General features: G+C 42.7%; 1 protein-coding gene across 1 annotated transcript in view; it reads right to left on the reverse strand.

Moving 5' to 3' along the window:
• Positions 1 to 8,389: 8,389 nt before the first annotated feature.
• diaph2 (diaphanous-related formin 2) overlaps positions 8,390 to 19,864 on the reverse strand; it is a 349,512-nt gene continuing 338,037 nt past the window's right edge. The window contains exon 29 of the mRNA XM_079268826.1: positions 8,390 to 12,227. Coding sequence (XP_079124952.1) covers positions 12,163 to 12,227 — 65 coding nt within the window. The 3' untranslated portion in view covers positions 8,390 to 12,162. The remainder of the gene's footprint in view (positions 12,228 to 19,864) is intronic.

The following is a 19,864-nucleotide window of genomic DNA, read 5'->3' on the forward strand; positions in this document are numbered from 1 at the left end:
CCAGAATTCTGTCGTTTTTTTTCTATCATCAGTCACCAGCATGTGTCGAGCGTAAACGCTCAAGTATGTTATCAAAGGAGCAGTGGTTGTCCTCGTTGTTCAAACGTATGCTGATATGACTCCAGCCGCTGTTTTATATGTATTGTTAGTTCTGCTGCCCTTTCATTAATTATGTACCAGAAACTGGCCAATGGCTATATTGTTGTCTACAGTGAAAATTAAATATTAATAAAGCTCCAGCTTTCACCCCAGATTTCATTGTGTTAACAAATATGTTTTGTTTGCATAACAATTTCAATTGAATAATTCATCAAAACGGGGAGAGGCCATTATCATTCAGTGTGAGCCCTGTGCAGCCTCCAGATGTCAGGGATCATGTCCTCATACTGACAATACATGCAAAGGCTGTGCCCTCTTTCATACATTATTGAAAGAAAAGTCTGCAAGGTGGCTTTCAACATGGGCATGGGGACTGATACATAACATGTATAGAGGTGACCTGTCTGTCAGGAAAAGATGGTGACAGAACGACAAAAACATTATTTACAGCTCTGTGTGATCACAGGCCCGAGTGAGGGACAGCAATCACTTTTACAAAACAGAACTCTTGCCACACATGTTGAACTAAAAACAATAGCTTTTTAATTGTCTCGGACCAATTCAATATACATTAATTCGTGAAGTATAATAATTTGTTTGTGCGGTACAGGATGTTTTTATTGAGCCTTAAATGAACTCATGACTACTGGCTGTCAAAGGGTTAAAACGCCACAAATCCAAAGTAGAGCGAGATTGTAGCGTCCCAGCGGGCTATAACATCAGTCACCAGCTTCATGTTGGTCATAAATCTAACACAGAGGCATGTTGACTCCGCCTGGGAGCATGAATGTAATCCTTAAAACTAAAATGATCCCTTATTTGTCATTATGGGCTGAAAGGAGGATGAAAACAGTGGCAATTACAACCTTAACCTGGAACATCCAAACTCCATTGACCACTCTGTGGTCGGTAACAAAGCTTGACTTGACATTCTGTTAGCAGCAGTGCAGGGGCTGCAGAATAAAGGGGAAGTGGTGGCTGATAGGCGTGACGGAGAAGAGAAAGCGGGAGAGACGGGGGGACGCCTGTTTGGGATTTACAGCGGCGGTATGCTCACCTAGCAGCTGACCGTAATGCTTCACAGGTCACCCGCTCTAACCGGACTCCATTAATACGCCAGTACACCTTGTGGCACACTGACTGCTCCAGCGCATCCACCGCCTTAGGGACAACTTCACTGGCACTTTAGTCTAGACCAGAGAAAGAAAGGGAGGAGGCCCGGGGTCCAGGAACAAAGTAACGCTCTGAAAATAGAGGAGGGGTAAGAGAAAAGTCACTCCGAAAGTTTGAAGACTAGTTTCTTTTATATACTTTACTGTAAAGAACTGTATATGGAGTGAACTTTCACAGCTCCATGTCTCACAGAAAACAACTCTTTTTTTTTTGCTATAAAGGTCAAAGTTTGTTGTTGTTCTGCTTTGGAGTTGACTCAGGTTCACCTCATAGACCAGGTTCCACTTTTTTTGGCCCCGTAGCCTGAAGCACACGTTCGGGATGGGCATGGACATCATGGTATAAATGTGTTTTATGGTCAGGCAGCTGCCGGGGGCAGGCTGTTTTTTATGCTTTCTGGCCGAGTACAACACAGCCACCTGCTTGGCGTAAAAGCCTCACTGCAATGCTGGGCTTTATGGGCACGTTCGGCAACTAAACAAAGATATACAAGGACGTGTGCGTGGCGAGCTGCCTGCTGCATATGGTGAGCACTTAAGCAATTCATCGGTGCCATAAGCATCGGCTGGAGCAAATCCTCGGCTCCTTGCGGCTTTCAGAGCACCATTGGACCTGAAGGATACTGCTTGGTTCATGAACCCGCTGATGAATTACTTTGCTCTGGAAGTCCCTGTTGCCCCCAAGGCGTGACTGTACGCGTCACTCCTCTGACAACGCTGTTTGCGTAAGCTCCAGAAAGCCAGCTGATTATCCTGAGACCCTGGGTGGAGGTACTGCAACTGGGTGGAGATTCACAGATGATCGCCCTTTGGATTCACAGAGGTGAGCCTGTGTTTGGGCTGCAGTGGGAGGTAAGTGGCACTCAACCACCTGCTCCTCTGATAAACAAGTCCATGTATGGGGAAGAGAGAAAATGATTATGAGAAGGATTTCAGAGTGTCATCCCTCCCTCTCTCCCGCTATCTCGCTTCCACAACTGCGAGCGGCAGAACAAAATGACTCCCCGCCAGTGAATAATAAGGAAGTTTATGGAACGTGACGAATGCGACGGCGCTCTACATGAAATACCAATGAGGGAGGCGCCCCTGCGTAGCAAATGCTACATCCTAATATCAACAGTCACCTTGTGGTGCTCCCTCTACTACCCAGAAGGACACATCGTGGAGAGAGTTTGAACACACGGCGTAATGCGGCGACACTGACAGTCCCAGGATGGGGCACGGGCAGGAGAATGGACACGGGCAGACGGCATGCCACCACAGTGGGCTGGCAGCAGGACGGGCACAGAGGAGGGCGAGAGAGGGAGCAGTGTCGTCTTACATTGTCTCAGTGTTGCAGGGGGGGGGGGGGGGGGGGTTATGGTGTTGGCAGTGTCACGTGTGTACTGACACGCTGGGTGCTTATTTGGCCGCAGCAAGGGTCCGAGGCAGCGTGCCCATGACTGCGATACAGCCGTCACTCAGTGTATTCGTGAGTCAACTTAGACACACATGCTCATTTAGAAGCTAGCTCGGTGTGAGACACCTGGAGGAACGTGTGCACATGACACTGCCTGGTGACCCCTGATGCAGTCAGCTACCAACAACAAAGGAATACTTTGTTCGAAAACTACACTTTCATGAATATTTGTCGTCAACATTTTAAATCTAAAAATAATGTTTGGAGAAAAGAAGCCAAACCTCTCAACTGTTAAATATCTTAACACGAGCTGCCTAAAAAGTGGCAAGATTGTGATTTCAATCAGAAGGTGTGTTCACAGAATACGAAGGAATAATAGGAATCTGAGCAAACGTGCCAGTTTCTGGTTCCTGATTGTTTTTGATCCTTTCACAGTATAAAGGTTCATCAATGTGATAAAACACTGAATAAGATTGTCTCATTGATATCACATTGCCTCGACAAAATGATTACTATTCTAGTAAACAATTAGTTTGATGCATTGTCTTCCTTCCCAAAAAATAAGCAAGGGCACCTTTTCAATTAGTCATTTAAAAATCATATCGATATATCAATATGTATCTTAAAAACGCTACATGAAACAGCAAAGGAATGACCTTCTCAACTTCTATCTTTCGGCTTGTTTAGCTCGCTCAACACTGACATTGCGGTTTTTTGTTTTATATCAGGCTGCAGGTTTATCTCCAGGTTACAGCAGCTCACCCACTCTCTCCTCTCACACTCCTCCACAGCTGAGTGACAAATGTCTCTCCGGTGTTAAATCATGTGTTTCTCTCTCGCCTTCATCTCTGATGACCATTCCAGTCGCCTTGTGGGTCATGATTTGCTGCTGGGCGAAAGATGAAAAGTCGACTTTGTTTACTTGCTTGCACACTTTAAACCTTTCAGTGCCAAACCAGTTGTTGCGTTTCAAGTAGAGCATTATTAATAATCCCAGGTTAAGATGCAGAGCCTGAATGGAATGCACTCTATTTCTCATGAGTTGCCGTGTGCGAGTCCGTTTGTGTTTTTGCACACATGCATGTACGTTTGTATTCGTAGGGTCAACCCTTTTATCCACGCCTTTCAGGACAAAGTGCGTTTTTCAGTTGAGGGCAAAGAACAGAGAGAGACTTTGAAAGAGCTTTCATGTACTTTTGAGGGAAATGATCCTAAGAAAGGCTTTTTATAAAAGAAAAAACTAAAATAAAAAAACACATTTTATTCAGGCTTCCACATTCCGAAGGGCACTTACTCAATTACCGAGCTCCCTTCCTCCCTTTTTACTTCCATCAAGCTCTCCTCTATTCTTAGGCCTGCATCTATGTTGTGTGTGGAGGCGTTGCCATGGGCTAAGAGCATTAGCTTAGTAGTAGAGCAATGTAGGGCACGTCAGGGAGTATACAGTGAGTCAGCCATTTGTAACCACTTTACGGCCATATTGGAAGTCATCGAAAACATCACGCAACCAGAAAAAAAGACAACACATTTAATGACTAGTCTTGCTATTTTTGAAGCAAAAGTGTATTTGCCTCGTTTTAATTTTTTCTGGATGAGTAATATTTGACTTTTGAAATTGTTCAAAAAGACAAAAAAAAACTTCCATTGATATCACACATTGGCTAAGGTAAAATAGGGCATGTACAGATACGGCTGATACTGTATGACAAGCTAACTGAATTGGAGGTAAACTCATTCTGTCGCCCTCACTTTTGCATCTCGGCTCTTTTTTAACTGCAGCCTTGTCACTCAGCAGCCAGAAAGGCAAGACCTCACACAGGTTTGACAGATAAAAGCCTCTTTACTCCATTGCTGTTTGACATTTTGCCTCCCAGAAAAGTTTCTTTCTCTCCTCCTCCCTTTCCATCTCACACACACACACACACACACACACACACACACACTCCCCTCAATGTGAGTCCATCTTCTCTCCTCCTGTCCATCTGCCAGGCAAAATGGAACCTCAGACAAAGGAGACAGAGGCTAACTCAGTGATCTGAATCAAATGGCAGAAGGAGGAGGGTAGAAGAGGGGAAGAGGAGTGATGGGTGCCAGGGAAGGTGCAAGGGAGACGTGGGAGACGGAGGGGTTGGATGGTGAAGGGAGGCATGAGGGGCTAGATGTGAATTTTGTCTGACAGTTTGAAGTCTCCTCTGAGCTGACCCTCTCCCTGCTGGGAGCCATGTCTCCCATATGTGGGTGTGGTTGTGAGGCAGGATGGAGAAAAGGAGATATAAGAAGGAGCAATGAACTGTGATCATGGAAATACCACACTGAATGTACCGGCCGTGATCAATAGTAAGCATGCAGTATATCCATTTTAGCGACACACACTCACTCTCTCTCTCTTTCCAGCAGGAATTTGTCAGGATTACATTTTCAGAGTCAGGTTAATACTGCCATCACTCAGTGTCGTGTAGCATTATTGGACACAGTGTTACAAGCCGTCACTTGAAGTATGGCGACACAGAAGACACATCTGCTGTCTTAGACATTTTAAAATTTCATGTACTGAAAAAAAAAAGTATTGATTTGAAAGTAGTAACACTTCGGCAGAGCAGACTGGACAAACACGGTGACAAGTGACTTCCAGGGACTCCAGGGTTGAGAGAGAAAAGCAAGATTTAGAGGCCAGATCTTCTTTTTGTTTTGGGGAGGATGCCCGAATGTCTAAAAGAGTGCAAGAGATTGTGAAACGAATGTGTGACAGTCAGATGGTTGGAGACATAGAGCTGATTATAGATGTTGAGAGAGGCAAAGAGGAGTATAGACCGTATAGATGTTGATGCCTGACAATCAATCAGTCAATCAATCAAGACAAAAGTTATTTCATTTTTTTCAAAAATGCAAAAACATATTCAGGTTTCATTCGCAAATCTGAGGATTTTTCGGCTATTCCCTATTTAATATCATAAAAAAACGAAATCTATTTTGAACTCACTTCCACATCAAACTGATCAGCTGTCCACAGAAATGGAAAACATGAGCGAACAGGACTTGCATTGATGAAAGAATGTACTGAGTGAAGTATCACGAGGTGCCACTAGCAGCCATGCAACCAGGTCCTTACTACAAGTTGTCATTCCAAACCTGTCAGACGTTTGTTAGGGGAGCAGTTTGACACAGCATCCCAGTACAGTATTAAATACAACATATTGAAACCGACAGAATGGAAATGGTCTGCGGATGATTGAAATACAATGCATGCATTTCATGTCACGTTCAGGGGCTGTACAAAAAGTTTCTAAAGGCCAGCAACTACACTATAATTATTTTTTTGCAAGAATGTCGAAAAAAGTCATAAAAAGTCAAAGTATAGAATGTTGAAACATAATCATAATCATAAAAAGTCCTTGCAAAGTATGCCATACAAAAAGTCATAGATTTAAAGTTTTGTTACAGTATGTAAAAAAACATTCAATATTATTTCCTTGTACATTATTTCACAGTATAGTATGTAATCAGAATGTCATGGTCTAGTGTGTCATGAACATTTTACAGTACAGTATCTCATAAAATAGACATTAAAACATTGCAGTTAGTCATAGAATGTGTTAGTATGCTATTAAACTGATTTAATACCAAAGTATGTCATGAAATGTCTCAAAAAGTTTAAGTATAGTATATCACAGAATGTCATAAAAAGTGATATTATAGTATTTCATAAAAAGTCATCGTACAGTACTTCAGATAACATGTCATAGAATTGTTATTAAAAGCCATGTTGTACTATGTCATGAACATGTCATAGGACAGTATGACGTGTATTACCTCATGAACGTGATGCGTGCTGCATTGTAGTCGATGGTCAGCTTATTTGACACTTTAATACAGAGCTACTCGTGGCACACACACCTGCAGCACATTAGACAAGAACATTCTCTCACAGGCAAATTGATCAAACACCCATTTACCCCGAACACACACATGCGTACATTTATCAAACTCGTGTTCAAGTAGAATGTTTAGCTTTAATATGATTTCTCCTCAGACAGAATTAGCTCAGATAAGGAGGGACTTGTTACTGTCTGCTTTCTCTCATCTCCATAATGTTTGCGCATTGTCAAGTAGCTTGAAATGCAAAATGAAACATAATTATGTTGTACTCCTGCTGACAACTGATCTGTCACCAGGCACATTAGTATATTTATAGTGTGGGGAGAGAAAAGAGAACTTGTGTGGACCTGGCTCATCTCTCAGACTCTGACAAGGCGACTTACCTGGAGGTTGTAGAAATAAAAAAAACAGGATCAAATAAACACATAAGTAATACCTGCCACATACACACAACTGCAGCTCATTAGCCGAACACACATTCCGTATCTCAGTCCTAGTTCTACCTTCCCAACCAAGACAGATCGCTCAACTTCAGTAGAGAGCACAATTATAGCGGACCAGAAAGATATAGCACGGGGGGGTATAATCTTTCTGAATCACCTGAAAAGTCAAGAAGATAAAAAAGCCATCGTTCTCCATAGACGCAATGTCAGAGCCTCGTAAGGAACGAGGTTGGCCTCTTTACTTGCAGCCAAGTACAAATGAACCTCCCAAGATCAACACTAAACCTAATTAGAGTTGTGTTCTGCAGCACACATCTCTAAACACAGATCACAGCTTGTTGAGAGATGAATCTCCATCTGTCTGGCTGCAAACTGGGAGGAGGAGAGACTCAGAGAAGTCCCGAGAGTCACAAAACGAAGTTTTGTGTGTGTGTGTGTGTGTGCAGGAAGAAAGTGAGGGAAGCCCTTGTGGCCACAGGGTTAGTTCCCCATGTCAGCCTGTATTTCATGATGTCATGCTGCAGCAAAGAAGCGGGACAAGGCACATTCAGGGAGAACACGGCATGGGATTTGAGCAAGTTTGGGGGGGGGGGGGGGTGTGACACTAAGGTGCTTGGACAGGAACAGCTCGGCCCTGCCATTTGACACTCACTCCGGGAACTCAGGCAGCCAGACAGGGAGGAACACATTGGTGTGCAAACAGGAAACAGGAGAGTCAATTCACCTCACATGTTGAAGCACACTCGCATACACAAGTGTGTCCAATTTTCCCACATTTGCAAAACTAAAATAAAATATGGTTTCACACGTTATTAATGATTATTTAGTCAGATTGCCTATAACAGAATCAGGCACAATGCTTGTTTGCAAGAGATGAAATCCCCGGAAAATGTTTGCCTGTTTTTTTGTTGCATAAAATCCATCAGTATCAAATGATGAACAAATGATTGAACCTTTATGCTTTCTCTCCTTATCCTTTAACATGTGCAGAGGAAATGTGTCGTGACAAGGGAGATTTAAGGTTTGAAAAATGATTAAAAAGGGCAATTCTTCTGGAAATGTATTTTCTGACTCTGTAGTAATTTCCGTAAACTGCCGTTGGACATGACAGCATTATCACTTTGCCTTTGACACCGTGCAAGATGAAGCAGTGGGGGCACCGAGGTCCAAATATGTAGCTTTTATGGGTCGGAGCTGTCCGATTCATCATGCACTTACACCTAGAGCTCGCTGTAATCCCCGTCCATAAATCAGCAGGTATCTTCTGCCCTGCCACAAAGTAAACTCAGGATACAATGTTACACCAGATTATTTGAAAAAAACAAAAGGTTAAAAGTAAAGAAATATTCAATACTTCCGACATGTGAATAAGTAAATAAACGCAAGACAAAAAGACAGAGAATCTTTCAGAAATCAGTTTATATAACAAAGTGGTTATTATTTAGTATCATATGCCGTTACATATTCTATGGGAGGACAATGTGCATAACCATTTTGTTTTTTTCATGGTCTTAAGGATACAAATAAACTTAAAATGTTACAAATATAAATGTTTCTCAAGACAATAAAGCATACTCAATGAGAACTAGGAGGGTAGGCAGGGATATGGCAGCTGACACATCGTGGTTGGAAAGGGTTTGTCAACAGTTACGAGCATTGTTTTGTTGATTCAGCCACAATATGTCTTCCACAAATCAACAGTAAGCACTCACAGTGTCGGAAAGAACTGGATATGTGGCAGCTGCAACTATTTACCAAAAGAGATACTTTGCAAATATTTCACTGTTAGTAGCAATGTTGTATTCAAACATCTCAAACAACTTTTCCTCTGTCTGAGCAGAATATCTTGTGAGGTAAAGTGCATTGACTGTAAGTTAGACTGCAAACTTTTCTCATTATTAAATCACTTGCCACCAATCACCACCGACATGGCTTCGTTTACAGTTTTTGGAGAAATCTTTCCTGCCCCTGCCTCCTCATTCTTACACATACCATGAGCACAAGTCATATCACCAGTTCAGGTTTGTTCGTCACAAGCTAAAATACAATGGGATGATCGGCCCGTTTAAAGGCCCGCTTTTCACACTACAATGATGGAATAAATTCAGGTTCTTTGACATGAAACACTGCTGCTATTTTCTATACAAACACAGAATTCTTACTGATTATCCTAAAAGATGAAATGGAGGGTGGGGGGGGGGGGTACAACAATCACTTACAAGGGTTATGACAGGGTTGTCATTGCCTCAACTACAGCTGCTTTTATTGAGGAACATGATTTGAACTTTTATGTTTTTAGCCACTGCTTTCCAGTCATTTCTTCTATTGAATGGCAACACACTTCAAGTTCAATGACGCACTTTTCCTATTCGGTTTTGTGTTGCATCTGAACTTCTACAATCAATAACACCTTTGCTCTTCGCTCGTTACGTTCTACAATGGCATCATCACAAGAGATCTTTTTTTTAAATTACAAATAAATTCCAAAAGATTTTGAGTGTTTTGTTCTAGAAAAGCAACACCACATGTCTATCATTTCATTACATCAAAATCTCCTCCTTTGAATTGCAGATCCATATTGGATCGATGTTTATTCAACAATGGTTTCAGTGAAATAACAATTCATTTCTTTTTATTCCTGTACAATCTTTCCAAGACTTAAAATAAAAAATACCTGTACCTCCCTTTAATATACAAAACAAAATTTAAAAAAACAGGAATTTTCCGTCATTGTACAATGAGAACTGTGTACCCACCCATCCCCAAAACGTTGGCACATGTGACAACAAATCTAATTTGATTTAATAATCAAGAAAACGCTTTCAGTCAAATTGTAAAACACAAACTACTGGTTGTTTTGGCGTGTACGGTATCCAATCACAAGGTGACAAAAACACCAAACGTCACAGAAGACATTGGTGTTGAGGGAGAACTGATATTCAGTACCTCACTCAACTGCACAAGTGTGGTGGTGTCGTGATTACAAACAGGAAATCAGTCCCTTTCATGGCACATCTCTATCCCTGCTGTATACAGCCCACCCTTAAAACCCCGATCCACACAGAACCCTTCGGCGGAAACCTCATTCTCTACGCTTTCTCCGTGCAACTGCTCCAACCTTATATTCGCAGGAGAATTATTGTCTTCTTAAAAATGCAGACTTCTCGGAGCATTGCGGATGCACCTTGAGCCGAGATGATGTGTAAAATTGCATTTTTAGAAGCATGCAAGGCCGGGAGACGAGGCGTCGTGAAACAGACGCATTACAAGCAGCACTGGCAGATTGTTTCACTGAAAAATCTCAATCTATTCAGCCAAGGAGTCAAGCACACTGAATCCTATTTTGCCCGCGTTCCTGTCAGATTACTGAGCTGGCATGGCGCGCGCACACACACACACACACACACACACACACACACACACACACACACACACACACAGAGACATAAAGCCTGAAGCAGAGTTATGGTATTATTAAAGTAACTGGTATTTAGGAAAAAGGGTCACTTATGCTGTTAGTGCTGGGGAATTGGAGGGCGTGGGAGACTCACTTGCCAAGACAAGCATCATCTTGTCTTCTTTGCCCCTTAGCCGAATATTCTGGTCGTGCCCACTGTCCATGTGGACTCAGTGGTTGTTTTTAGGAGCATCTGCTTACAGTTTAGGGCAGTGATGGGACAGGGTCGCTCTAGGCATGAATAAATAGTTCACGTGAAGAAGCTGTGTGACACCGGGTCCTTACAGAGGGACAAATCTTACAAGTTTCAACTATTTTGAACACGAACAACAAGCACCAGGTGTTAAAGCTCCATCAGTATGACTAAATGATGTCGTGTGGCTCATTTAAGCCGAATAACATTTTGTATTTTGATCGACAACATTTTCCCATTGAAACCTCAGCTGTGATTTTGCAAGCTGCTTAACCCTGTTGATATTATTCAGCATTATTTATTATATAGTCTCTTCAACATGGTAAAATATGTCATCTTGTTGAAACAAATGTGATTATTTGACATATTATTTAACTTGGTTATCCTGCAGTGATTTCTTTTTTAAAAATCTATTTCTTTTTTGGAAAACGGAATAAAATGTAAAATCTTGGAATTCTAAATGGAGCGAACTTTTCCCCATCGGTCTCCAAACAGATGACATTTTTGAAATTATTTTCAGAGCCTTCATATATATGTATATATGTATGTATATATATATACATATATATGAAATAGATTCATGTTAAAAATGTTATACAAGTGCACGATGAATCTCCCCCCACTGAAAACCTGTGTGACTGCAGGAAATGTGAAAGGGTCGTGTTAGCTCCTCTCGGCAGTTATATGCGTTTAGAAATGTGTCAGTCTCTCTGGTTAACAGCAAAAGCGACCTTGGGACAGAGATCAACACCTGGAGGCATTGGTCAGATATTACACAACTAAAAATTAAATGCATCCTGTCAAAATTGAGATTACAGTTTCAAGATCCATGAGTCACATGCGCTGAAATATCGGCGCAGGCGGGCCAGCTCTCGTGTGCTATGTGGAATATGTAATGAGCGATTATTCATATGGACTCCTTGTACATGTGCTAGTAGAATTGTCTTGACGTTGGTTGAAGGAGGAATTGACAGAAAAAAAATTCAGCAATTACTCCCTCTTCTGTGTCGAGTCTTGTTGAAGAAAACTTCAGCATACCACGTGTGTGAAATGTTTTTCAGGACGATAAGCCTACACTATGGTGCAGTCCTCGGCAGAATATTTATTTTCATGTCAAATCTGTATGTGAACTGTAATATATATTAAAAAAAAGGATCAGAAGAAGTTTAGACTTCAATTGGATTTCCAAGCACAGCAAACCAAAAACCAGCAGCAGCCCTAAAAATATGTTTTGTTTTTTATAAATCAAAACCATCGAGAGAGGACATGAACATGTAGAGTGAAAGTGTTGAATAAATATGTAAGGCATCCGATGAACAGCATGGAAATAAAATGTCTGTATGATGTGCTGTGGATGCTTGCGTTCTATGTGGATTCTTTCGGTATGTTTTGCTCCGTAGTTGTGCGTAGGTGTGAGTGCACGCTACAGATGGGTGCTCTGTCCCTCCTTCAGATATCGTCCAGGTCTCCACCTCGCAGGCCTCTTTGGCACATATCTAGCGTCTTGTGGTAGGCGTGGGCGATCATCGAGCTTGGTGATTTGCGTTGTGGCGTGAACGAGACCTTTCCAGGACTGCGCGCCGGTTGTCTGTAGGAAAAAAAGCAAAGATCAGAAACAGACAGTGAGACTGAAAAAAAATAAATCCATCCTGTCAAGCAGGAGCTCAACTAAATGAAAGACTGTATCGAGAAAACTAAAGGAGACAGAGAAGAACGATGGAGGGGGAGATGAGAAAATTGGGGCAGTTTGAAAGCAGAGCAGCAGGTGAGTAACAGAAGAAGCTAATGGAGTTGAGGTGCTTGTGTGTGGTGTCACAGTAACTCCATTCAGCTCCTGATCCACTCAAGAGCCCCTCAACTCCACTCAGAAGCAGCATATGCACAGAAGGAGCACACAAGGACCAAGAGACTTGTTTGTGTCATGTGCCTGTGCTTGTCTAGTGGCAGTGAGGGATTCTGTGCCGTGTTTGTGGTCAGGAAGAACTTTGGGTTTTCTCAAGTTACCAGTTCGATGACACAGTCATACAAATAATGCTTCCCATGCTATCCGACCATGTCTGCCCAGAAATGCCCACGGTATCCGCTGGGCAGCCAGGTGGCAGGTCGGGCTGGACAGAACCAGGAAGCATAGCCATGGAGATGACTGCAGGCACGCCCACACAGGACTGCCTGGTGTTTCCAAGCGTGCCACCACTAGTATGCCCATTACTCAGTGCCAGCTGTAGGGTGCCAGGCGTCCCGGGCTGGGCGTTGGTTAATGTCTTTCGCTCTATCCATCATGTCAGGTAATGAGCTGAGAGTGACGGTGATGGCTAGGAACACATACGCAAACATTTGCGCACACACACACACACACACACACACACAGACTCCCGCCATCACAGTGTAGAACAGAAAGCAGTCCTTCAGATTAGATACAAAGCATCATGCAGATGGTGCACAGGGGGGAGAGAGGGAGGAAGAGGGAAGGATGGAACAGAAAGAGCGAGAGGAAGACAGATAGAGATGGTTTAAAAAAAACCAGATGGACGGTTCTGTATTATCTGCTTCTTTTAGTTTGACATATGCTATTATACAGGTGATTGTTAAAGCTAACATGTTCTGGCAGCGTGTCCAAAAACATCATCACTACTTATCCATTCACAGGCTGTGCTTCAGTCTCAAAACAGGACTTAAACGACCTTCCTTCTTTCAGAACAAACGTTCATAGTACACAAAAAAGAACAAGGACAGAATTGAAAAAACACAGAATCCATCCCGGCCAATCATTTGCAAGCCCAATTGCTGTGACCTCATTTCTGGGCCACCAGTCCCCTCAACCATCAGTCTAGAGGAGCATGAACACAGCTGGGAGAATACAGACGCTCTGTTTCTGATGATGTTAAGCCAAGTCTTACTGTAAATAGGATGAAAGAAAATACCAGAAATGAATTGGGAGACAAGTAGAATCATATACAAACTGGAACAATCCACGAACAGATCTATACAAAATATAACTACTGGGGTTTGAATACAGGCTGCGCTACAATTCTTTCAGTCCAGCATAGCAAGATATACACACATTACATACAGAATACCCAGCATGAAATCACCCTTTCAAAACTGTTTTTCATTTGTATTGAACTGTCTGTGGTTTGTGGGAAGTGATTTTCTTTTTTTACAGGAAACCATAAGCAGGCTGAGTCTTGCCATCAGCTCTCTGCAACAATACAGCATACTAATCGTTAAGTCTGGTGTTGATTCAAAAGCAGAGGTGTATTGATACGTGTATGAGAAGTGTGCATCTATCAAGAGCACCCAGTTGTTGTTCATTTGAAGAGGCAGCAATGTGTGTGCTGTGTGAACTGAAAGCAATGCAGAGCATAAGAGTGACCACTTGTGGAAACCCTACAAACATGTAAAGCAGGCCGCCTGTTGTGCAACAACAAATGAAAAGTGCCCCGTCGGGGGTTGCCTAAATACAAGGGAAAGCTTTCGACAAAAACTTCACAAAACGGGAGAAAAACCTCCAGCAAAAATGCATCTCCCATCACAGGATCCTTGAACGGAGCGCTATTGGCTTCTCATGAAGACTTTTCTGTTTCTATCGTCAGGTGCATAAAAACCCTTCTTTTCCAACCCCACATCAATCTATCACAACAATTGAACAAACAGCAGCCATTTCTACCGGGGGGGGGAACCATTACTACGAGCCTCGACTGAATTGAACGCTTCAAGCGATACAGACAGTGAGGGGAACAAAGTGAGACTGGGGGGATAGGAGGAGAGATCCACACACAGAAGACAGACCCGACGGTTATTCGCAGCACTGATTGCAACTCTTTCTACTCGCATTGGTTTTGATGGCTTCTTTACCTGGTTCTCCCAGCAGCACCAGCTTTCCGAGTTACAGAGGAGCACGCGAGCGGGAGAAGAAATTGACAAAAGAAGAGCAGGTATTCCATGTTACAGCAGGGAGATGTTGGCATACCAGAACTTAATTAAATGCTGGCACCGTTTCATATAAATGTTACTAAATGCACTGAGGATGTCAACGAGGGTGGGCAGATGGAGGGGGAAGTCGCTGACACACACAGACATACACACGATCGCTCTCTCTATCACATACACGCACACACAGAAAATAAAATACATTTCTGCTCAAGTATTTAAGTGGCACACCGAAAAAAAGGCCCAATGCATGGCTTTGAGGAACTCTCTCTCACACACACACACACACACGAGCATATCCTCGTATGTATATCATGATGATCTCTGCCACGAGGGAGAGGCTCTGAATAAGACAAGGGTAACAGGAGGAGGGGAGGACGCCAAGATTACTAAACAGCTAAAGCAGAGGCCTTAAGCCGGCGCAGTCAACTCCAACCCCCTCCTGACTGTTTACAGGGCCTCCAGTGAGGCGGCGTGTCATGTTACGACCGAGCCGCAGCTTCCCGAGTGGATTCCCCAAAAGAGATTAAATATCATAATGACTTTTGTGTTACTGTCATCTTTGGCTAATTACGCGGAATTACATCATGATAAGGCTCTATGATCCGCAAAAGAAGGAAAAGCTGCCAGTCATCTATCAAACGCTTTCAGCATGGGGTACTTTGAGGAATTGCCTCTCAGTGGCCAGAATAAACAGGAAGACTTTTGGAGGGATGATGCTACGTTGGTTAAATCTCATCTGGGTAGCTTCAGACCTTGGGCCAACATCTAAACATGGTACCCACATTCATCAAGGCCACAGTAACAAGGTCAGGCTCACATAATCACCCATCATGTGTGTAAATAGCTGCAGAAGGCAAACAGGATGCATCATAAGGCATGACTGGAGCTCCATCTATTTTAGAATTAACTGGATTTTGTGCTAAACAAGTCAGCAACGACATGGTTTCTCTGCCATGTCACTGCCTTTGTCGAATTCACTCTCAGAGTCTCTCTGCACTTCATATTTTTGACAACATAAAACATAATAAAGGTGATTAAATCTCTGCTTTCTGAGCATCAACATTTTGCGTTTGCTTCTCTGTTGAAGGGGAAAGCGTCTGCAGCATTAGCAACAGCCGCAACCTTCTATCGCCTCTTTTCATCTTCTGCACCTCCCTTCCGCCTTCCCCTCTGCCAGCCTCCAAGCTACAGAGTAATGGAACTCCCTACACAGAAACAAGATACGGTGTATAAATGGGATGCAGAGGGAGAGAAGCTATTTCTTCCGACTGAAAGTTATGGGCCGGCTATCGCAAAACTAGTCGTGGCAAACACAGCCCCTCGTTCACCGGTAAGAGTAATCACCCCAGAGAAGGAGGAGGGGAGGCGAAAAATAGTACAACTGAAGAAAAGGTGATTTAAGTCGTGGAGATCGAGCCGGAAAAGAAAAGAGGGGGGGGGGGGGGGAGGACGATGAGGATGGTGGGTCACAGAACAAAGAATGTCAGTGACCCTTTTCGATCTGATGTTACAAGTCAATCGTTGGTTTATAACAAGCAGTTGAAATGTCTATAAACCAAAGTGGAGGATTAAAGACATTAAAAGTCCAACATGCTCTCTTTCAGCTACTGCACGATATAGGTTGGGGGGGGGGGGAAGATATCTAGGTTCTCAAAAAAAAGCAGATTTACCCTCAGACTTTACGCCACCAAGCATCCAAATGTTGTTTAATTTCCTGCTGCAAGTAGACACCGTGATTTCTAGTAAATATCTAGTAAACATCTGGTAAACATCTGGTAAACATCTGGTAAACATCTAGTAAACATCTCTTAAACATCTAGTAAACATCTAGTAAACATCTCGTAAACATCTAGTAAACATCTAGTAAACATCTGGTAAACATCTGGTAAACATCTCGTAAATATCTGGTAAACATCTAGTAAACATCTCATAAACATCTGGTAAACATCTAGTAAACATCTCGTAAATATCTAGTAAACATCTAGTAAACATCTAGTAAATATCTGGCTTCTGACAACAAAAAACTGAAAATGTCAGCTGATGTGTTTGAATTTGGGGAGAGTTGACTTTTAATCTTGTGTTTTATCTAATTTACAACATTGAACCTCCAGTTTCTCTTGTTCTGCCTCACCAACATTTTCACTGATCGATTTCCTATAAGTCCTAGAATGACTTTCACAAATTCATGAACTCGCTACTTTCAAAGACAACTATACGTGGCGTATGGCTATTCTTCGCTAGCCAACCTGTCTCCAAGGATAACTGTATCGATGGCCGAAGATCTGAAAAATGCCTGGATCATTTTGCAGATAGGATCTTTGCAATCTTTCCATCATTTGGTGCAAGTTGGAAGAGGTTCTACAAAATGATGCAGTTCCTTATTTTAAGTTGGTATCATCTAAATGTCAGGGGATCTGAGAGTGTGGGGGCTGCAATCCAGTGCTTGATGTGTTTTCTCAGCATGCCATAGCAGGCAGACGCGATCAGAATGGCATGAGACAGGCCTGGATAATTCTCCCACTCTGTGTTATTCACTCCCTTCTGCGCCACACTGCCTGTCTCACTTCTTTCTCTTGTCCTCCCTACTTATATATTTTTTAATCCTCCCTATTGCTGACATTACCTCCGACGTTACCCACAAAAAGCAGACCACTTGTGATTTCTAAAGACCCAGGAAGCACAGAAAGCAATCTAAACACTGACAACACACTTTAACTTGAAACGGACACTAAATCTGGTAGAATTCAGATTAGGCATGCACGTATACAAGTTCACCATCCCGCTTGACAGTTTGTATACGGCATTTGGAGCAAAGTGCGTTCAACTGACAGTCTGTTGAGATAAACGGTAATGAGGAGCGGTTCGCAGAGAGCAGGGTGGTCATAACACATGCAATCGGTTTTGACAGCACAGGGATGTGTTTAATCCTTCCATGCTTCTATCACCACTCTATCTCAGTGGGTACTGTGATGTGCATGTTTGGCAATACTGGTGACTGACCCAGATAGTAAATGCAGCCATTCAACCCCACCGCCCTACGCCTCCCAAACAGTCTCTAACGACTCTCTATCCCTGGATTCCATTTAAGTTTCAGATTCTCTCTGACAAAAACTGGGCTGTGCACCGTCACTCAAAAAATGGCAGCAGGGGTGATTTTCTTGCTGCCTTTTCCCCCCGTGTTGCAACTAGCCCCGTCTGTCCTCAAAGTGCTTTTATTGTCAGACTTACTGTGCTTAAATGCAGCCTATTTCTCTGTCTTGCTTCCACATGCACACAGCATATAATATGCACATATTCACTGACTACCCCTCAGCACAGAATTTTCAGTTTCAGGAGAGTAGGAAATCACTGCACATGTTCATATACAAATGCGAGGGAAGAAAAGTACGAGTTAATCTTCTCAGTGGGTAATCTGTGACAGGTCTACCTGGGACAAAACAGCAGGAAAGAAAAAAAAGAGGTTTTGTGTGTGTTTGTGCAGGTAAAACCTGTGTGTACTATATGCTCTTGTAGCTCTGCGTGTGTGGTAATTTGTAAAAAAATCCATCTTCCTCTTTGAAGCTCGGCTAACATTTGTTTTGATTGAAAACAACAAGCTTGGCAGACTACTGTAGCACATTCCTCATTGGGCCCTTCAGGTTCAGAAATCTTCTGAATATCTCTATCTTGATTCTTCAGTCACGGAACAATACCTCTTTGCATTCTGGGATGCAGCGGAGGCACACACAGTCCAAATGAACAGTTATATGAAAACACTTTTGCTATCGATCAGTGCCTGAGGCAAAACTCCCATTCACGATTGTCCTCCCAGCACTCAAGTTTCAGGAGGCAGGCTTCAACTCAAAAGTATAAGCATGGGAAAAAAACAAATATCCTTGTGAGTAAATTCACGAAACTGCCAAGCACTGCCCACCTGTTTTGTATGTTGTTTGAGTATACTTTTCACTTCGACATTATCTCCTTTCTTTGGCACAACACTCAAGTATACAGTGTAGCTTAGAAGGCTGGTGGTATTATGGTGTGCAGTACATTATGTGCTGCACAGGGAGGAGGAGCATTCACGCTACATTTAAACATGAAGAAACATTATTTTATTGATCAATTATTGTTTTTTGGATTATTTTCTAGATTAATAGAATAACTGTTTGGTCAATTAAACATTAGATATTATTAGACAACATTCGAGACTCCAATGTAACATCAGCAAGTATCTTGTTTTGTCTGACCAACAGTCAAAAAATGGAAAATATTCAATTAAGACCACAAAAATCATTTGCCATTTGACATCCTGGAACCATGCTTGAAAAATGCCAAACTATGAATTGGTTATCAAAATAGTTGCAGATTATTTCCCGACTTATCGATTCATCTTAAATAAAGTAATTTGCTTGGGTCTACTTCATGCATAGAGGGCAACCAGCAGTGTCAGAATGTGTACACTTGACTGAAGCTTTGTTAAAGATTACTTTCTGTGCATTTGTCACCTTTGTTGGACAGATGACAGCGTAGAGGCATACCGGAAAGGGGGTTGAGAGACATGCAAGAAGGATCCCAAGCCTGAAACCAAACCTAGGACGTTGCATTCATATGGCATGCACTGTAACCGTTTGGCTACCACTGCACTGCTGGACTGCAGCTTTTGATTTGGGGCTTCACCAGCAGCCTGAGACTTTGACCACAAGGCACGCAGGAACCATGGAGAGCACAGATGGGCGCCTGTAGCAGAGGCCAGTGTTTCACAGGCCTGAGCCAGGCGAGAGAGTAATCCATCAGGCCAAGGCACTCTGGTGCCTAGGGGGGCCCCGTCACTGACCCTATACGACTGATTGGAGCACTGTGGGAGGCCAGACCCCCTGACTACATGGACATCAGTGCCTGGCTTGCTCCGCTGAGGCTTGATCTGAACTGGACCGAGCCAAAGCAGTGACCTGCTTCTTTTTGATTTCTGTGGAGGGAGCTATCTAGATCACAGATAATGTTCTGTAAAAACCTGTGGAAATACAGCATTATGTTAACAAAAACCAAGCAAACACTTCATACGTCCAAATAGGTCAACCTTCTAGAATTCATAGCCTCCATTCATATATTTTGCCTCATGTCAACCCTGAAACTGACATAATTCTATGACTATGATTACATTGTGCTGTTGGGGTCTGACTATATGGCTTCAACATGTGCTGTGAAACAAAGAATCAGGTCTCCCCTTTTGCAAGCAAAGGTTTCATCCTGATTGTGGTTTGATGAGCACCAAACCCCCTCTGAAGGAATTTCACATTAGGGTGTGAATTCCCC

This window comes from Melanostigma gelatinosum (genome assembly GCF_949748355.1).
Source record: "Melanostigma gelatinosum genome assembly, chromosome: 5".
NCBI lineage: Eukaryota > Metazoa > Chordata > Actinopteri > Perciformes > Zoarcidae > Melanostigma > Melanostigma gelatinosum.